At 44.5% G+C, this 21200-nt stretch overlaps 2 protein-coding genes across 2 annotated transcripts in view; both read left to right on the plus strand.

Annotated features, from left to right (window-relative positions):
• The first annotated feature begins 9347 nt into the window (after nucleotides 1–9347).
• Nucleotides 9348–21200, plus strand: part of LOC111159077 (galactosidase beta 1) — a 79346-nt gene continuing 67493 nt past the window's right edge. The window contains exon 1 of the mRNA XM_022521465.1: nucleotides 9348–9493. Coding sequence (XP_022377173.1) covers nucleotides 9407–9493 — 87 coding nt within the window. The 5' untranslated portion in view covers nucleotides 9348–9406. The remainder of the gene's footprint in view (nucleotides 9494–21200) is intronic.
• On the plus strand, nucleotides 10092–13427 carry LOC111159078 (transmembrane protein with metallophosphoesterase domain). Its single transcript, XM_022521466.1, has 2 exons — nucleotides 10092–10152; nucleotides 11743–13427. The coding sequence occupies exon 2, from the start codon at nucleotides 11852–11854 to the stop codon at nucleotides 13193–13195; it is 1344 nt and encodes a 447-aa protein (XP_022377174.1). The 5' UTR covers nucleotides 10092–10152; nucleotides 11743–11851; the 3' UTR covers nucleotides 13196–13427.

The following is a 21200-nucleotide window of genomic DNA, read 5'->3' on the forward strand; positions in this document are numbered from 1 at the left end:
CTACATACTCTATGATGCCAACTGTATGATCTTCTGGAAAAGGTAAAACTATGAAGGTGGGCGCTGAAAGGGTCGGTGATTGCCAGGCACTGGGGAGACACAGGGATTAATAGGCACAGCACAGATGACTTTTAGGGTAGAGAAACTATAATGGTGGATGAGTGTTATCATACATTTGTCAAAACTCATGCAATGTACAACACCAAGAGTGAGTCCTAATGTAAGCTGTAGACTTTGGGTGATGATGTGTTAATGTAGCTTCACTGATTGTGACAAATGTGCCATTCTGGTACAGAATTTTGATATTGGGGAAGGCTGTGCATATGCGGTGGCAGGGGTGTTGGGGGAGGTCCTCAAAAAACGTGACTGCCTGTTAACCTGTGAGTTGAACACAGAACGTGACTCACTCACTCCCTTGTCTTGCCTCTTCTGCTCCCGGAAGAGACTCCAAGGACACAACTTTGAGATAGTGATGTGGTTGGTGTTGAGAATACCTCTACAGTATACTTGACTAAGCCCATGTTAGACCTCTTTATAAACTTAAGACATGGCAGGCAAGTGTGGAGATCCAATGAGGCTGCCTAAGACAAGCCCTTGTATGTAAGTTCCCTTTGCTGTTAAAACTGCTGCCCACCAATGGAGAGGCCCGCTTCTTTCTTCCATCTCTCCCTGCCCCCTCCCTTTGCATTCAGTGTCAGATTTCACTCAAGAAGCTCCCCAGAGGGTTGTGAACCAAGGGGGGTTTGGGCAGCATATGGAAAATCTCCGTACCTTCTACTCCATCTTGCTGCAGATTGAAAACTGCTCTAAAAATAAAGTCTATTTTTAAAAAGAATACAGGCCAGTTATTTTATAAAAGGTCTTTCACTGGTGTTTCTCTGATGTTTCCTCAGGATTAGAAACATACTAAGTGCTTTTGACTTGAACACCACAGAAGCAATATTGTCACATGGAAGGAACACAATGTCTGCCTTTATCAGCGATGTGAATTTTGATTACTTTGCTAGGGTTGCGTCCATTTTTCCACTTCATTTTTTTTTATAAGTAATAAGTGTTTTTGGTAAGATACAGCAGCTAGCAGAAAGCAGAAATAACCTATCCAATAAACAGAAGAGTAGATTTTTTTCCAAGTATGTGCTCATAGAAGAATATTTTACAGCAGGAGAATATGAAGGAATCAGAGTTACACCATTCAATTTAAACAATCTCTAACAAACAAATGCAAAGTGATTCCATTTGTCTAGAATTTAAAAAATACGCTGGGGTGCCTGGGTGGCTCAGTGGGTTAAAGCCTCTGCCTTCGGCTCAGGTCATGATCCCAGGGTCCTGGGATCGAGCCCCGCATCAGGCTCTCTGCTCAGCAGGGAGTCTGCTTCCTCCTCTCTCTCTGCCTGCCTTTCTGCCTACTTGTGATCTCTATCTGTCAAATAAATAAATTAAAAAAAAATACGCTGACATACACAAAATATTCTTAGGAATGCAAAGAATATAGTCTGGTTCATACAAACACACAGAGAAAGGAACCGTAAACCAAACCTTTGGAAAGTGGTTTCCTGTAAGGTGGAAGGAAGGGCATGGAATTGGGAGAGAGTCCCATGGGGATGAGGGGATGGGAATGACTATGAGGATGCCCACTGTGTTGTTTTTTTATGCCATATACTTTTTAAGATATTATTTTATAGTTACTTGTTATTTGAAAAAAAATTGTGAACTATCCCTTCTGAATGGAGAGAAGGAGGCTGTGGAGAGAGCTGAGCTGGGAGTGGAGTTTGCCCGGTCCCTTGGGGGCTGCCTCCCATTAAGTCCAATGGATGCTGTGACCTCTACCGAAACATTGTTTGGTCCTGGTTGATCACCATTGAGGAGTCATTTCTTGTTACCCTTGCCTAATCCCCTCCAAGTCCAGCAGCTCTATGCCACTTCCAGACCACTCTGCTTTGACAGTGGGGTTTGGGAAATCTTTGGGAGCCACTTGGATCCCAGGCTACTCCCACATATTGCAAGCCAACCCTCCAGCCCCAAAGAAGGTAAGTCTAGGGGAGGAGCCATGAAGGGTATGAAAGACTGAAAAAAGGCCACCTGGGGCTTGAGTATGAAGAGTGGGGGGAAGGGAGTGTGGAACAGTAAAAGTTCAGTGCATTGCCTTTGAGGAGTGAGATTGTGTGTGGGCAGGTGGAGGTGGAGGGAACAGTTGCTTCCCATAATAATTCAACACAACTTGTAGAAGGAAATGACACTAGACAGTGTTGTGTGGCTGACCACAGCTTATGGGGCTGTTCAGCCTCAAAGACCTATGTCTAACAGTGTCTCCTCATTAAGAGCCAATGTTCCCCCATGTGACTTTAATGATAAATTCTCTTTTGTATCATGAATTTATTAATTCTTTCAAAGCACCGTTCAGCATCTACTCTACAGCAGGTCCTGCCCTTGGTGCTGGAATGCAAAGCTGAATCATACATACATCCTTGACCATGAAGAACTTCAAGTTGAGTAGAGATAAGACATCTGTTGTTTTTTATTTGTTACATAAACCTATAGTGAACTGTTGCATGCCAGGTACCTATTAGAGAAAGGATTATCAACTTCTCCCTCAGAGAACTCAAAGGCTGGAGAAGACAGAGAAGTAAGCCTTCAATGAACCTCCCATTAGAGCTGGAGTGGAGATATGGACAGAGTGCTGTGTGGGCCCTAAAGAGGGCCAGGTAACCATCTTAAACTGTTCTGGCTGCTATAACAAAAAATGCCACAGAATGGGTGGCTTATAAACACAGGAATTTATTTCTCACAGTTCTGGGGGCTGAGAAGTTCAACATTAAGGTGCTAGCAGATTTGGTTCTGGTGAGAGCCCACTTTCTGGTTCGTGGATGGCCATCAGCTCACTGTGTCCTCACATGGTGCAAGGGGCCAGGGAGCTCTCTGAAGTCTCTTCTGTAAGGGCATGAATCACATTCATGAGAGCTCTGTTCTTGTGATCTAATCATGCAAATGACCTGAGAGTCTCCACCTGCCAATACCATCACATGATGGAATATCTTCCAACACAGGACTTTGGGGGAGGGGACACCGACGTTCAGTCTATGGCACTAATCTAGTCTACAGCAGGCAGCCTAGGGCTCAGGAGACTGGTGGTTGGTGAATCTCTGGTGTCACTTAGATGGGTTTGATACAGCAGTTATAATAGATCGTGATCACATAACCACTGATATTCTCTGACCTAGGAGTTACAAATGAAATATCTCATGGGGATGTTCAGTTATATCAAAAGTGAGGTGCACCAGATGTATGGAGATTGTTGCCTACTAGAGAGGTCAGCCCTGCCTAAAGAATGTCCCAATGCCAGGCACCTGCATGACTCAGTCGGTTAAGCATCTGCCTTTGGCTCAGGTCATGATCCCAGAGTCCTGGGATTGAGCCCCGCATCAGGCTTCCTGCTCAGTGGAGAGCCTGCTTCTCTCTCTCCCTCTGCGTACCACTCTAACTACTTGTGCTCTCTCTCTCTCTGTCAAGTAAATTAAAAAAAAAAAAAGTCCCAATGCATATCTCTGACTACTGTTACCCTGAAGGGGCCCAAGGATCTGGTGTCATGAGACCTTCTGATCTTTGAAGAGAAACTGGAAATCCAGATTACACAAATTCTCCTGATTAAAGGTTGACAGCTCTAGCAATAATACAAAATGTAAGACACTTTATAGACCAGCCATTCTGGCCATTGCTGGTTGCAACCTTTTATTGAGCTAGCAAATGACTCTGATCTTTCAAGAGAAATGAGCCACAGCCACAGATCAGAGATGGTGGGCTGACTCCACAGGCCCCTGGAGAAGAAACAACAGGCTTAGAGCAAATAGAAGAGGGAAAGAAACACCCTGAAAAGTGCGGCTGAGACATCATGGGGAAGCAGATGCTGTTGACAGTAAGGCGACAGAAAGAAGATAGGAGAATGGAGTGTCTAAAACAAAGTCATCAAAATAATTAAATTAAATTAAACAAAGTCATCGATTTCCCCCCCTGAAGTCAGGTCTCACTTGGGACATTTTGTTTCTAGACATCTCAAACTCCCAAAAGGAGGATTAGGGACATGGGGACATAGGAGAGGGGGATGTGGGGACAAGGATATCCTAACACTTATGACTGCCATATAGCATGACCCAGTTCCTGATACACAGTTGCTGACTTTTATTGGAACTGTGGACAAACTGTTGGTCAATTATTTCACAATTTTATCTTTTTATTGTTTCATAAACATACCCACCAGTTGGTTGCACAATCCAGCCCCAGGATACAAGTCTCAGGACTTTCTATGTCAGAAAACTTAAAGACATGGGAAAGATAAGGATTTGCTGTAAATTAGAACTATCTACATCTGTAGGCTGGAGACTTTATTTTTCTATTTTTTAAATAACTTTGTATTTTGACATAGAATTCCTGGATGCCCTATACCTAATTCATCAATAGTTAACATTTTGCCTTATTTGTTCCATAATTTGCTATTTGCTCTCTCATCATGGACATGTAAATGTATACATTATGTATAACATATAATTATATATATAGATACACATTATTATTACCATTTGAGAGTAAGTTACGTATCTTTACCCCTAAATGTTTCAGTGTATTTCCTAAGAACATAGCCATTATCAAAATTAGGAATTTTAATATTGACAGTACCATTATCAAAATTAGGAATTTTAAATATTGATATAATATTATTATTTTAATCCATAGTCTATATTCAACTTTGGTTAATTGTCCCAATAATGTCTTGTTTAGTGCTCCCACTATCCCTGCCTCAGTCCGAGATCATGCATTGTACTTAGGTGTCATGTCTTTTCAGTGGAGGCTTTGTTTTTTCCTTGCCTTTAGCACATATCATTTAATACTCCTAAAAGCTACTCCAAATTACAAGTATTATATTTTTTTTTTTAAGATTTTATTTATTTATTTGACAAAGACAGAAAGAGCACAAGCAGGGGGAGCTGCAGACAGAGGGAGAAGCAGGCTCCCTGCTAAGCAGGGGGCCTGATGCAGGGCTGGATCCCAGGATACTGAGATCATGACCTGAGCCAAAGGCAGACACTTAATTGACTGAGCTACACAGGTGCCCCCCAAATTACAAGAATTTTAATAGAATTTTCTAAATACTAGAAAATTAGGGGCATCTGGGTGGCTCAGTGGGTTAAAGCCTCTGCCTTCGGCTCAGGTCAAGATCCCCAGGTCCTGGGATCAATACCCCAGCAAACTCTATGTGCACACTTGGACAGGAACTGAAAAATAAAGTATAGGCAGAAGCCTGTCTTTGTAAAAATAACTCATGCTCTAACGCCAGCCAGTATGACTTTTTAGAGCCTCCATTTCCTTCTAGCTCTGTGGTGAGTCATTTAACTTGTCTGTGCCTCAGTTTTCTCTTCCGTGAAATGTGGATAATAGTATGCAACTTGGATTATGAGGCAGAAGTGAAACGCTGATGACAAAGCATTCAGCTCGACTACAACACAAAGGCAAGTTCTCAAATCTCAGAGACAAACTACAATCCATACTCTTTGGGCAAGTTTTTATCGTAAAGTGCCGGATAAAAAATATTTTAGGTTTTGTGGGCCTTGAGGTCTGTGTTTCAATGACTCCTCTCTGCCAGTATGCAAAAGCAGTTACACACAAAGTGTGGAGGATAGGAAGTGGCTGTGTTCGAATACAATTTTATTTGTGGACACTGACATTAGAATCTCATGTTGTTTTCAATGTCACAAAATACCATTATTCTTTTGATTTTTTTCCTCCAACCATTTAAAAATATAAACTTAATTCTGAACAAACAGGCCATACAAAAATAGGCAGCAGGCCAGATCTGGGTGGCTGGTCTTTGTCAATCCCTGTGCCTCAATTCAGTTAAGAATGCCTGCTGTACATTATCACTTTGGATCTATGAGCTGGGAAAGTGGGAAAAACTGGATCTGCCATGTGCTAAGGATTTAAAAAAAATTTAAACTTCATTTTGCAATAACTCAGACTTAGAAAAAAGTTGAAAAAAAAAACAGTACAAAGAATTCCTTGTTGAGTCCCCAAATGTCAACATTTTACTGTATTTGTTTTATTGTTTTGCATGTACCTAAATACTCATTTTTTTCCTGAACTGTTTGAGAGTTGTAAAGGGGATGCCCTTTTGTTTCCTAAAAACAAAAGACACCCTCTTATGTAACCATAGGGCGAGTATCCAAATCAATAAATTAATACGAAAGTATTATTTAATCTTCAGACTTTGTACCCTTATCAAACTCAAGAAATTAACTTACAGGCCTAATTCTGACTCCATCAACTGTCCTACTAACATTCTGTATGTGCCAAATGTCTTCCAGTCATCACCTCTGCTAACTTCCCCAACTACCCAGTGAGTTTGATATTATTTTACAAATGAAGTAAAATGATTTATCAATTTACCAATGAAGGAACTAAAGGCTTGGAGAAGTTAACTAAGGTACTCACAGTCACACAGATATTAAGTGGCATAGCTGGAATTTTAATTCAGGTGTGTCAGCTTCCAAAGCCCTTGTTTTTCCATACCGGATGAGGGTTGCAGAGTTTGAAAAGGACTTCACCATAGAAGGGGAAGCAGTTGGTGTTTCAGGCATGAGAAGAACCTGAGAAGGGAGGGCCAGCGACTATTTCTCAGTTTCTCAAGGAAATGCCCAGTGGGAAAAGAGAAAGGTATGAACAAATGGAACTTCAGTTATTTTGTTACATAATAGAAAAGGTTTTTGACATTTTTAAAAGTAAAATATAACTTTTTAACTTATTTTAAAAATACAGAAAGTGACACAAAATACATGACTTAATGAGTTATATTATGGAGAAAACCCTTGTAACCACCAGTTCAAGAAACAAAACTCTCTTGCCTCCCAACCCCCCAAAGCTGCCCTGCATGGGCTGAATCCCAATCTCAGCTCCCCACCCATAAGTAACCACTATTTTTGACTTTTATAGTCATTTCTCCCAGCATTTAAAGACCAAATTGAGTTTTTTTAAAAGGATCCACACGTTGTACAAAATAGTGTTAAAGGAAAAATTATTCTGACACTTGTTAAAATGTAAGGAAGACTTCCTTCAGGATGTTGTAATGGAGGGAGCAGCTGGGTGGTTCAGTGTGAAGCCTCTGGGTTTGACTCAGGTCATGATCTCAGGGTCCTGGGATCTGGGATGGAGGCACGAGTCAGGCTCCCTGCTCAGCAGGGAATCTGCTTCTCCCTCTGCCCCTCGAACGCACGTGCTTTCTCTCTCATAAATAAATAAAACCTTTAAAAAAAAAAAAAAGATGTTGTAATAGGGGAGAGAGATAGGTTTCCTTCTTTTTTTTTTTTTTTTTTTTTAAAGGTTTCAAATTTAAGTAGAACAAAGATAAGGACAGCTGGGGATTTATAGCTGGTCAGCTGAGTAAGGGGGTTGTGGGTAGAAAATTACAACAGAAAATTCTTGCTAAGGGCAGGTCAAGGACTTAGAAGTCAAAGTTAGGGGATGAGGAACTTGATCCAGTATCAAGAGTTGGGGAATTTTCCCTAAACTGACTTAGCAGGATTCTTTGCTAAGACCAGACAATGCAGGCCAGGCAAGGACAGGAGGAGCCTAACTAAAGTTTAGCTCAGAAGGGAATCTGTTAATAGCATAATTTAACCTTACATTTTATTTTCAAAATAAGGAATTAACAAAATAAAATATTTAAAAGAAATGAATTTTGTGTTCTCAGTTATAACTAATAAAGCTGGAAAAATTAAATATATGTATATATTTAAAAGTTTTATATATATACATGTATATAGAAAGCAAAATAGAACTACCTTATGATCCAGCAACTGCACTCCTGGGTATGTACGTATGTACTCAAGAATACAAGAACACTGATTCAAAGGAATACATGCACCCTTATGTTTGTACAGCATTATTTACAATCCAAGATGTGGAAACAGCCCAAGTGTCCATCAATTGATAAAGAAGAGGTCGTATTTATGTATATATACATATATATGTATATATACATGTATATATGAATATTATTCAGCCATAATAAAGAATGAAATCTTGCCATTTGCAAAGACATGGATGAAGCTAGAAAGTATAATGGTAAGCAAAATATGTCAGAGAAAGACAAATATATAATTTCATTCATGTGGAATTTATTAAACAAAACAAGCAAAGGGGGAAAAAAAACAAGAGAGACAAAGCAAGAAACAGACTCTTAACTATAGAGAATAATCTGATGGTTACCAGAGGGGAGAAGGTGGGGATTAGGAGCTCACTTGCAGGGATGAGCACAGGGTGATGTATGTAGTGCTAAATCACTATAGTACACACCCAAACTAATATAACACTATGTTAACTAACTGGAATTTAAGTAAAAACTTTAAATAAGTAAATAAACTGGAAAAAAAAAAAAAAAAAAAAACAACCAGAAGTGATTTCCCTCTGAAACTCAGTTTCCATCAGACCTGAGACCCTTACAAGAGTCAGTGAAAGGAAGTGGGATTTTCAGAGCTCCTGGGGAACCAGCCAGGAAAGGATTCTCTTAACTGAGGCTGCAGAGACTTTTTCTAAGTGTAAAAAGATAGAATACTATTTCATACCCATTTGACAGATTCCCTGCATTTCAAGGATGCTGGAGGTGTTGCTTCTCTTACCTCTCAAACCCCAACCACGAAGCAGAAATTCTGCAAACTTGGGTGCTTTGCGGGTTGGTATTCAAAACTGATTTTGTCACAGCTGAACCACACCTCTAAAACTATCAGTAACCTAGCACAATGGTTCTCACATTTTAGCACGCACTGGAATAACCCGGAACATTTATAAAAATGCAGATTTCTGGATCCCATTCCGAGAGTTTCTGATTGAGACTTTCTGGGTGATGCCCTAGAACTTTCATTTCTGACAAGTACCGGGAATACAGTTGGTTCCAGGGGCCACACTGCGGAGCCCTGGGTTAGTTTTGCGGACAGCCGGCAACGCAGGGCTAGCATTCTATCTCCTCCACTTAGATGTACCTGGTCTCAACTTCCCCTTCTGTGCCCTCAAGGAAGCAGGGGAGCCAAGACGACCCTTGTTAAAATCCAACCCCGGGGCGCGTTATCAAGCTGCTGACAGTCAGGCCTTCTGACTGCCTGTCCAAAGGGTCGCGCCGCGAGGCAGCTGCAAGCAAATTCCAGATAACACTATCCGGGAGTCACGCGACCGCCCGCGGCCCCCCGGCTCACCCAGGCCCCTCCCCGTCCCCGCCCGCGGCCCTGCGGTCGCGGGGCGGAGCGAGGGGCGGAACTGCCGTGCGGCTGGCGGCTGGGCGGGTAAGGGGCGGTGCCAGGCCACGGGTCCTCAGTCAAGTGACGCGTAGCTGCTGGCCCGCGCACCGACTGCGGGGCGGAGAGGCCGGAGGATGGGCTTGTGGGGGGTGTTTCGCATTCTCTCTCTACTGCTGGTGCCGCTGGTGCCGCTGCTGCCGGGTACCGCGTGCGGCCTGCGCGTAAGTCCACGGGACCCCGCGCGGGGGTGCACTGAGAGGGGGCAGGCTGGCGAGGGACCGGGCTGGGGCTGCGGCCGCCCTCCGGGGTCCTGCAGGGCGTGGGCCTGGGACCCCGGACTGTGCCGGGGCAGGCGGGCAGCTGGAGGAGCGCAGGCAGTGGACTGGCCCTCCCGTCGGGGGCGGGCAGGGCGGGGCGCGCGTCCTTCCCGGTAAGCTCTGTCGCTCGCGTGCTCAGCCCCGGTCGCCCCTTCCGCTTGGACCCACTTCCCCGTTGGTGCAGGACGGGGTGAGAGAAGGTGCGCCCAAACCTTTCCAGCTTTGCAGTTTTCTGGGAGGGAGATTCCAAGCAGCGCGCGGCATTGGAGGACTCTGTGGGCTGTGGCTTGAGGCGCCCTCCCTTGCCCAGTTCGGGTGCTGCGGAGCGCTCCGGAAGGAGAAAAATGGGGTCAGGAGACGCCCGGGCGATGGGAATGTTGGATTGATTTCCTTCTAGGGGTTCTCTTTTCAAACATCTCGTCCCTTTCCCGCCACTCCCTGCTGCTGCCTACTTTTTTTGGCTTGAATTTTCCCGATCTTCAGTGTTTGGCGGTGCAGGCCAGGAGTGGGCAAGAGATAGGCTGCAGGTGGCAGCCAGCGTTGCTGGAGGTCCGGCCGAACAAGTAGGTGAGGTGGGGGCCGGGGGGGGGGCAGTGCAGGATTGGCGGGAGGATAGCCTCAAATAGAGCTAAAGCATGGGCCGGCGGGGCCTCCATACCGCTGCCTGGGGAGGTCAGCATCACAGCCGCGGAAAGATTGAGGGGCGGGATGGGGGGCGGACAGGTAATTGAAATGGGCACCTGGCCCTCCACACGTTTAGCGAACCAACTGTGGCTCCCCCCAAAGTTTAGGTGGGCTGCTTGATGCTAGGGCGTGTTTTCAATAGAAGGAGAGGAAATTTGGGCCCATTTACTTGTAAATTGCATCTCTCTCTCTCTCTCTTTTTTTTTTTTTTTGTAAATTGCATCTCTTGATGAAAAGCTTTCGGTAAGTGCTTAGGCAGAGAAATCATACTAATTTAAAATCAAGGTTGGAAATCTTAAGTCGTTGAAAAACAGTTGCTGAACATAGTTTAATTTGGGGTTCTAGAGAAAGGTCACCTTAAATTGAGTGCTAACTTCTGTCTGCCAACGTCTCTGGTTTCCCTGCTCGTGTGTGTGTGTGTGTGTGTGTGTGTGTGTGTGTGTGTGTGTGTGTATAGAAACCCTGGGTGAGAGCTACCCAGCTCTGAGAACCACTGGCCAGGGTGGAGCCAGGGTGGAGTTGGGGAACCATGGCGGGGAACAGTGGCAGAGAAAATGAGGGGGGGGTGGCAGTGTGAGAGGAGAGAGATCAGGGTATAGGGTTGAGGAGCTGGTGGAAAAGGCAGCCCCCTGGGGAATGTTGTGCCCCATCGTCCTGCAAGGGGGTGCCCAGAGCCTACACAGGGAGCCCAGCTTCACCCCAGGAATTCTTATGTCAGGTGTCTAGGTGTCCTTCCTGGCCTGGAGCTTCAGAAAGATACCAGCAAACTAGCTCTCCATGATTTCCTTGTTCACTTGTATGTAGAACTGCGGTTCTCAGTCTTTAACTGTCCTAGAAATTAAAATAGAAACTTTAAAAATATTTATTAACTTATTTAAAAAATAATAAATCATTACATGTTAACGAACTATATCTTTTGAAAAATAACAGTATTTCTCCCCAAACTTGAGCTGGAAGAGTGGCACAGTTTTACATTTTTGCAAACCTCTTTCGCACCTGTCATAATAGATGATAGCTGGGTACATTCAGTTTTGCCATATCACATGTCACGGAGCCCCTGGAAAACTCCACCATACACTCATGAGAGAATGAGAATGCAAAAGGCAGTTATAGCTTAGTAGTATTAGGAATATAATTCTGAGTAAATGTACCTCCTGAAAGGGTCTCCCCTGACCACACTTTGAGAACCGCTAATTTAAAATAACATTTTTTTAATCATTAAAAAAAAAGTTGACATGCTTTGTGGAAAACTTTTAAATATTCAGAAAACTGTAAGTAAGAACATGAGAACTGCCCACCACATTACAATCCACTATGTTTGTATTTTAATAATAAAGTGTAGCAACCAACTGGTATTTGAGTGGCTTGGATTCGAGGCAGGCTGGGTAGATGTGAGTGGCCTTCAGGTTTTGAATGGGGACAAGGAAGCTCTAATATCCCACAAAGCTGACGCCGGTTCCTGGTTGCAGGCGGAGCTGACCCGGAAACTTCTGCTTGGCCACTGTCCTTTCTAAGGAACTCACCTTCCAGAGCCCGCCCACACAGAACTGGCAGGGGACCCTCTTAGGAGCAGAGACAATGGCGATCTTCAGGCAGCTGTCCCTGGGTGCAAAGGCTGCCCTGGCTGCAGGCACTGTCTTCGTGTCCATGATTGTGTCCCGCTCCTATCTGGCGGGGAGCCTTGAGCTCAGGGCCTGGCGTTGGCTGTTCCGCCTGCAGCTGGCCCTGTTTGCCAACTCGCTCATGCTCATTGGCTCCCTCTACATCTGGCGTAGCGCAGTCAGCAACCTCAGCCACTCCCCAGCCGCAGAGTCCACCTGTTTTCAGCTTTGGAAGATGGCTGTTGTGGCATTTCTCGCCCTGGCCCATTCCAGTTTCTTCACCATGCTCTTTTTAGTGGCGGAGGAGCCCTATCTGTTTTCCTTGGCAGCCTACTCCTGCCTCGGGGCCTACATCATCATGGTCTTCTTCCTCTGTACCCTCAGTGGCATGGAGCAGGCCTACCAGCTCTTGGCCTGGCGCAGTGGTAGGGTTGTGGGCAGCCTTGACAAGACAAGGAAGCTGGCGGTCAGGCCGGCCCTGGCCGTGGCAGTGACTGCTGTGCTCAGCGTGGCTGGGCTCCTGAATGCCGCTCAGCCTCCAGCTGTGAGAACCATGGAGGTGCCCATCCATCAGCTGCCTCCCTCGATGGACAGCCTGAAGATCGTGCTCCTCTCAGACATTCACTTGGGCCCCACAGTGGGCAGGACCAAGATGGAGATGTTCGTGAACATGGTGAACATGCTGGAGCCAGACGTCACAGTGATCGTGGGTGATCTCTGTGATTCGGAAGCCTCCATCCTCCGCACAGCTGTGGCTCCTTTGGGCCAGCTCCACTCCCGCCTGGGCACCTACTTCGTCACAGGGAATCACGAGTACTACACGTCAGACGTCAGCAACTGGTTTGCACTGCTGGAATCCCTGAATGTCAAGCCCCTTCACAACGAGAACGTGAAGATTTCCGCCACAGGGGCCCAGCATGGGGGTGGTGAGGGGGAGGACTGGATCTGCTTGGCTGGGGTGGACGATATCGAAGCAGACATCCTGCACTACTCCGGCCATGGCATGGATCTCGTCAAGGCCCTGGGGGGCTGCAGCCCAGACCACACCACCATCTTGCTAGCTCACCAGCCGCTGGCTGCCAAGAGAGCCCTGCAGGCTCGGCCAGATATTAACCTGATTCTCTCTGGGCACACGCATGCTGGGCAGATCTTCCCCTTGAACGTGGCTGCCTATCTCTTGAATCCCTTCTTCGCTGGCCTCTACCAAGTGGCCCAGACTACATTTGTATATGTCAGCCCAGGCACGGCCTACTATGGGATACCCATGAGACTGGGTAGCCGGGCGGAGATTACAGAGCTTATCCTGAAGCGGGCTCCCTGAATCTGGCCCTGCCTCATGCCTTTTCAGTGCCCTTGCCCTTCACCATCCATCCCTCCTTAGAGTGGGTTGCCTGCGTTCCCCCCTCCAGCCTCTCCTGCCCAGCCCTGCCAGTACATGCTTGGTCACAAGCCTGGCTTGAATGGTGATTTGTGCCGGGGTAGCCTGGCAAGTCCAGGCTGGTTTACTCTGTAGGTGGCCAGTGGCTTCTTTATATGTATCTGTAAGACTACTTAAGTCACATGTAAGAACAAGCATCTGTTTTCCAGATGATGGGAAGTAAGCTCTCCTCCTCTGTAGAGCTAGAAGGCTGAATGGAAACATGAGGTTGCTTGAAAGGGATACCTCTAGAAAGCAGAACAGAGAGGATCACTGCCGTTTTTAAAACCCCTTGAGGACTTAGGCAGTTTTCAGGATCATTGATCCAGAGCTTTCTGGGGAAAGGGCCGTGTTGCTAGGTGATCTGGGAGAACAGGCAGGAGGGAGGCCCTGTCTGGCTACTGGGGAAGAATGTTTCCTTTTCCCTCTTGGTTCTGTCAGAGTCCCCTTTATTGAGGGCATCAGCCAAACCTTCGGGGACGCAGGGCTCTGGCTGTTCCAGGCCTCAAGTGCTGCTCTTTTATCGCCTGTGCTCCTGGGCCTTGGGCTGGAAAGAAACAGGAGCACAGTGGTAGGCATTGGTAATGCACTGCTGCTTAGGGATTCAGAGGGGGTTTGCCTCCCTGGGCTTCTTTAATCCAGTACTTGGGCGAGGTAATTAAGGATAGGCTACCTTTCCCTCCTCGAAGGTGAGAAAAATGAGGCAGAGGGAAGCAGGGCGCTGGCAACATGACAGGGTATGGAGGAGACCCTTGGCCGGAAGCCAGGCCTTCTGCCTTCCTGTCCATGGTCTGGCGCTTAAGGAGCGGCATCTGAGACCAGTGAGTGCAGAGCTCAGACACGTGCTGCTGTGCCAAGAGAATGAACAAGGCTCGAGAACCTGAGGGTCTCTCAGGGCCTGGAAGGGGTTTGGCTGGATTCAGCGTAGGCTGTCTGTGACATTGGCAGAAAAGTCGAGAAAGTAGACCCTCCCCCCCACCTCCCAGATCTGGGTCTGTGTTTTGTGAGAAACTGAGGCTCGCTCTCTACCAGGGGAAGTTGAATTTGCAGGGGGAAGGGGCACAGTTTTGTGCTCTTGCAGGGCTGGGAGACCTTCCTTCCCCCTGGGCCCTGGCTGTGGAATGCCGGGACTGTCTTCCCTGCTGGGTGGCTTCCATGCCAGCACCCTCCTGTCCATCTCTCACCCTGTCCTGACCTCATCAGCGTTGTCCTAGGGCCTGGCCATAGAACCATAACGCCATGCTGCTGGGCTCTGGACTCTGGAGTGACCCGCTCCCTGCTGGCCAAGCCTCTTGTGCCAGAGGCAAGAGACCCTTCAGCCCTGAGGTAGCAGTCAGTAAGCTCTCCTGTTGGAAAAGGCCTCACTGAGAAGCCTGGGGACCTCAGCTCAGCACTGACTTTTTGTAACCGAGAGTCTCTCCAACGGGGAACAAAAACCCCACTCGGCCTGGAGAAGCTCATCCTGCTGCTCATTGGTCAGGTAGCGTCAGGGAAATGACTTGACCTCACCAAGTCTCAGTTTCCCTCACCCTAAAATGAAGATAATTCTGTCTACCTCAGTATTGTTCCGCGGGGTTGTATTAAGACGTGGAGTGAGGTACCTGTGGCCCAGGCGCACAGGAAGCGCTTGGTGGCGTTAATATTTAACCATCATGGGGCCGGGCTAGGGAGCTGTGCTGGGCAGGGGTGCCCAGAGAACGAATGGAGTGGCCGAGCCTGGGGAATGCTGCCTGTGGCTAGGGTCCGCAGAGGTGTCGAGGCAGCACCGGCTGGGGGTCTGTTTTTCTTGGCCTGTGCTGCAGTATCCTTGCACACACTGTAGCCTAAGGGAGTTCCTTATATTTTCCTCCTGTCTTCCTGGTGTATAACAGAATCCTAGGCGCTCCTGGAGACCTTTCTCCTTGGCAGGCAGACGAGGTACTAACAGTGAGCCTTCCAGGCAAATTTAAAATCAGTCTTTGCGTTGGGATTTCAGCGGTTTCTTTATTTTGTATCCCCTTGTGCTTAATTGTCCCTGCGGCCAGGAATAAGTTTCCGAATCCTCTCCTCCCTCCCTTGTGACCCGATCCCGTTTTCTGGATCATTCCAGTTGACTTTCCAGCTCTCTGTTGCTTAGACCTCACCAGACTCCTTGCTGCCGTTTATTTTCCAGCCTTAGGTGCCGCTGGTGGCGGTTGACCTTTCTGGATATTCTTCATCTGTGTTCTGAGCTTCCTGAGGTTAGCTTCCTTCTATACTGTTTATCTTGCATCTTTGTCTCCTCTTTCTCCGAAGCGCTGTCATTTTGCGGTCTTGTGTACCCTCACCCTTGTTCTGAAGTCCTTGCTTGCCTGGTTGTTTTCAACTCCCAGAAGTAAGACAGGTCCATCCTGTGTGTCTCGGGAAGACTGAGCAGCACCTTTTCCTGCATGGTTTAGATCTCGTGGTGAGGTGGAATTGTTCCCAGCGGGAGCTGCTCCATTACTGTGCAGATGTGGCCCTGGTGGGCCGCTCTCCACGGCACCCTTTGCTCCTGTTCCCTCTTCCTCGCTCACTCACCTTCTTTGTTTTGTTCGTGTATGGCTGGGGGAGGTGGTGAGGAACATACACTGGAAACTTGGGAAGTCTTTCAGTTTCCTTTTAGTTTTTCTTTTAATTTGTTAAACTCAAAATGAAGCATAATGCCTTTTAAAAATTAACAGCAGCTGTAGTTTGGGTCTAGGTTTCGTGAGAAACTTGTTATAAAATCTTAATAAGTTAATGCTGAAATATACAACAGTATATTTCACATATGTCTGTTTTTATGCCAATACTGCACTGATTGGTTACTGTAGCCTTGCGATATTTTTTGGAATCAGGAATTGTGAGTCTTGCAACTTTGTTCTTTTTCAAGATTGTCTTGGCTACTTGGAGTTCCTTGAAATTCCATATGAATTTTTCTATTTCGGCAAAAAAATGCGGTGGAATTTTTTTTTTAAGATTTTATTTATTTATTTGACAGACAGAGATCACAAGTAGGAAGAGAGGCAGGCAGAGAGAGGAGGAAGCAGGCTCCCTGCTGAGCAGAGAGCCCGATGTGGGCTTGATTCCAGGACCCTGAGATCATGACCCGAGCCAAAGGCAGAGGCTTTAACCCACTGAGCCACCCAGGTGCCCCAGTGCAGTGGAATTTTGATAGAGATTGTTTTGAATCTAAGATCGCATTGGGTAGAATGGACATCTTAATATTCAGTCTTCTAATGTGTGAACACAGGATATCTTTCCATTTCTTTCTTTCTTTCTGCAGTGTTTTGTCATTTTCAATGTATGAGTCTCATCTCCTTGGTTAGGTTTATTAAGTATTTTATTCTTTTTGATGCTATTGTAAATGATCCTTTTTAGATTATTTATTGTTAGTGTATAGAAATGCAGCTGATTTTTATATGTTGATTTTGTGTTCTGCAGTTTTGCTGAGTTTGTTTATTAGTCATAGCAATTTTTGGTATATGGTACCTTTTATTTCTTTTTCTTACTTTGTTGCTCTGGCTAAGACTTCCAAAACTACGCTGAATAGAGGTGGTAAGAGCGGGCATTTTTGCCGTATTTCTGATCATAGAGGAAAAGCTCGTGGTCTTTCATCATTGAATATGATGTTAACTGTGGACTTTCATATATGGCCTTTATTATGTTGAGGTGATTTCCTTCTAGTCCTAGTTTGTTGAGTGTTGTACTGTATTGTTATTGAGTGTTGAACCTTGTCAAATCTGTTTTCTGCCTCAATTAAGATGGGCATGTGGTTTTTGTCCTTTATTCTGTTAACATGGTGTATTATAATTACTGATTTTATATGTTGAGCTGTCCTTGCATTACAGGAATAAATCTCACTTGGTCATGGAGTACTATCCCTTTAATGTGTTGTTGAATTCAGTTCACTGGTACTTTGTTGAGGATATTTGCGTCAATATTCATCAGACATATTGGCCTGTAGTTTTCTTGTTATGTCTTGTCTTGCTTAGGTATTAAGATAATGTTAGCCTCATAGAATGAGTTTAGAAGCCTTTCTCCTCTTTCATTTTTTGGGCAAAGCTTCAAGAAAACTGGTGTTAATTCTTCTTTAAATGTTTGTTAGAATTCTCTAGTGAAGTCATCTGGTCCTGGGTTTTTCTGTGATTTTTAGTTACTGATTATTTTCTTTCCAGTTATTGGTCTCAGAATTTCTGTTTCTTCATGATTTAGTCTTGGTAGTTTTATGTTTCTAGGAATTTTTTCATTTGTTCTAGATTACCCAGTTTATTGGCATACAGTTGTTCATAGTAGTATCTTGTAATCTTGTTTATTTCTGTGGCATCAGTTGTAATATCTCCTTTTTCATTTCTGATTTTAGCTATTGAGTCTTCTCTCTTAATTAGTTCATCTAGCTAAAGCTTTGTCAGTTTTGTTGATCTTTAAAGAAAAACCCAATTCTCAGTTTCATTGACTTTTTTTTTTTCTTTCCTATTATTTTTTTGTTGTTGTTCTGTCTTTCATTTATCTCTGCTCTGATTTTTATTATTTCCTTCTTTCTGCTAGCTTTGGGTTTAGTTTGTTCTTTGGTTTCGTGAGGAATTATGTCTCTTATAGTTCCTTTGTTTGAATCAGGATCTAAAAATAAAACCCATATACTCTATATGATATATTTCTTAAATCTAAGTCTAGAAAACATCTTTCCTGTTTATGTCCTTTATTTGTTCAAGTTATCTTAGTATTTCCTACATTTCGGAATTGTGGTGGTTAATGTGTTATATTATCCCTCATGTTGTCAGTGACCTAGTAGAGCTAGAGATCTGTAAAAGTTACAGCTAGAGGCTGGATAGTTTCAGGTTCGCCATTTTTCTTTTTTGGGCGGGAAGACTTCATTGCTTTCAGTGATGCTAACACTGACCCACGGGTCTAGTGTTGTCAACTTGATCTGTCCACTAGAAAGTTCCTCATCTTTTTTTTTTTTTTTAAGATTTTATTTATTTATTTGACAGAGATCACAAGTAGGCAGAGAGGCAGGTCGGGGGTAGGGGAAGCAGGCTCCCTGCTGAGCAGAGAGCCCAATGCGGGGCTCAATATCAGGACCCTGGGATCATGACCTGAGCCCAAGGCAGAGGTTTTAATCCACTGAGCCACCCAGGCGCCCCCTCATCATCTTTTCGTCTAATGTTTCAGCAGTCATTGATGATTATGCCTTTTTTTTAAAGTTTGCTACATTTATTACAGAATTTAGTGAGCCAGAGTACTAAAAAGGCTTTCCAAGAATAGTTAATTACCTTTTATATATTCAAGAGATGATGGTATCTTCTTTTCTCTCTGTTCTGAATTCTGAAGGAGTTTTTGGAGTACTCAGAAATATAATCCTGCCATCAGCTCCCAAAATAGTGATTTTTTAATTGCATAATTTCTTCTGTATTTACTAACTATGGTTCTTTTACAAAGAACTCCCCTCATCAATTGGTTACTGTGAAAAAGGCTATAACAAAGGCAAGACGGATGCTGGACTTTTCCCTTTTATTCATCAATTGTCAGAATAAAGAGTTGATGCACCAGCATACCCCAAGGATGTCCAGTAAGCTCTTTGGGGTGGGAGGAAGTAACATGAATTTGGCTCTTTTCTTATATCTGATGTGTTTCAGTCTACTGAAGTGATAATTTTTTTTTTTTTTTTAGATTTATTTATTTGAGAGAGAGAGAGATCAAACAGAGGGCTAGTGAGAGGGAGAAGCAGACACCCCAGTGAGCAGAGAGCCCTATGCCAGGCTTCATACCAGCACTCTGAGATCATGATCTGAGCTGAAGGCAGACGCCTAACTGAGCCCCCCCCCAGGCACACACCCCTGCGTGATAAATCTTTTGATGCTCAAAATCTCCCACCTTTGAGCAGTTGGAGCCCTGCTTCTCTATCATTTTGTTGTGACCGTAATGGTTTTTGATAGTTTTAGGGTTATTTTGTACATATTCTGGCCTAGACTTGGACTAAGTAATTTCCTGAAGGAGCTCTGGTTCCTTTTAGTGGGAAATACTTAGAGACCATAATTTAAGTGCTAGAGGAGCTAGTGTCATTTCTAAGCTGTTTCAGTGTTTATTGCTAAGAAATAAATATTTTTTTAGAAAGAAAAAACTATATTAGTATTTCCAATTTAAATGTCAAGTTAAGAGCTTTTTTGAAAAATAAACTTTATTTTTTAGAGCACAGCAGACTTGAATGGAAGGTACAGAGATTTCTCACAGAACCCTGGTTACAGGGTTTTTACTTAACTTTCTCTGATTTTATGTTTGTTTCCATTTTACACTGAAAATTTTGGTTCCTAACAACCAGTGTAATTATTTATTTACTTTATCCTACCTACATATATTATGGATTCAAAATAGCAATAAACTATTATTACTAGGGGGAAATCTACTGGATACAGTTTTGACCTGAATGCAGCTTAAGATATATTTTTATCCTTAGGCTAAATATCATCAAAATACTCTTTCAAATTCACTTGAAATGATTCTTTCCTGTGTGGAAAGAAACTTGGGTCTGATATTAACTTTGAAGAACTGTTTTATAATTTTAAGACTCATTTTTATTATTATTATTATTTTTAAGACTATGTACTTACCTTTTCTCTGAGCTGAGGAGGCAGAATTAAATCTGTAACTGCCTGTGAGTCATGGAGGATTTGGGGAGCTGGTCCCAAGCTGTGTTCATTTCTCCTCCATTCTGCCATTTTCCTTCCTCTCCCGTTGTAATTTGTGTTCCATTGTCACTGACACTCTTCGAATCTGCTGTCTCTTGGAACACTGCACAAAAATCTTTGCGGAACCAGAGAGGCAAACATACATAACAACACTGATAAAAATAGGACGCATAAGCCAGAGCGGGTCATCCACAACTTCCTTCCGATCTGTATTGATTGTCACTCTTCCCTGTGGCTGTTTTGCTTCTTCAGCCTGTCTCATGTCTGCTGCTTCCCTGACACTGGGTGTTTGAAAGGCTGTTAGCTCTGGCACAATCAAAGTTGGTTGTATAATCATCGGAAATACCCCTCTGTCTTTCTGTTCTGTGAGCTGAGGGGTCTGGGAAGCCCATGTGTATCAGCACCCTTCTATCGCCACCTTCTCCACTCCCCTTCATCCCTTGTCCCTCAACCCTAGGGCATTAGCAGCCTAGGAAGGTTGGGTCTGTGCCACTCCGGAGCTGAGCAGCTCCTGTCAGGAATTCTCCAGGCTCTTGGGCCCCAGGGATGAGTGAAAAGGCATACAGGGTGCTGGGGTTACAGATCCATTGAACAGGTGCTTTACCAGGGTCCTACTGAAGGGCTGGAAGATGTAGTGTCTCCGTATGGTCAACATGACCCCTAACTTGTGACGTCACTGAGCACCTTGTATTTCTTTGTTCGTGTTGAGGAATGTGTGTAATGTAATGCTAATATAATGATTTTTAGTCCTGAGTATTAGAAAACCTGGGCGATGTTCACCTTGCCTGGTGACATAAATATTGGTATTGTGTTGAGTTTTGTTAAAGAGATGCTTATTTACCACTGAAATAATCTAAACAGAATAACTTTCAAAATGTTATGTCGAACAGTATTAGGTCTCTACTGTATAATTGGTTCAAGGGTATTTTGTCTGTACTGCTGTCCTTTTTCTCCAGTATTATATGCATTATACACAGGGGTCTTGGAAAGGTGTGTGGTTTGCCTTGCTTGCAATTGCTTTTTCTTTTCTAAGTTTTTGTGACCTCATGCATTGTAAACACTGATGCTGCCACACCCCTGCACGTGTGAAATAAAATGATGGCTCTTCAGTATTCCGTTCCCGTGCCAATTAATTTAGAAGGCGTGGAATCTGACCACAGGTCATATTTTTTGTTCTTTTGTATTTGAGGGGGGGACTAAGCTCTGAAGGCAGTTTTCCTCTTTCCTTCTCCCCCGCCATTTCT

Source organism: Enhydra lutris, unplaced genomic scaffold (assembly GCF_002288905.1).
Source record: "Enhydra lutris kenyoni isolate GAN:26980312 unplaced genomic scaffold, ASM228890v2 scaffoldscaffold66, whole genome shotgun sequence".
Lineage (NCBI taxonomy): Eukaryota > Metazoa > Chordata > Mammalia > Carnivora > Mustelidae > Enhydra > Enhydra lutris.

Bases quoted from the DNA above. Each gene is read 5' to 3' on its own strand.
- LOC111159078 (XM_022521466.1), top strand. From the start codon at position 11,852: ATGGCGATCTTCAGGCAGCTGTCCCTGGGTGCAAAGGCTGCCCTGGCT.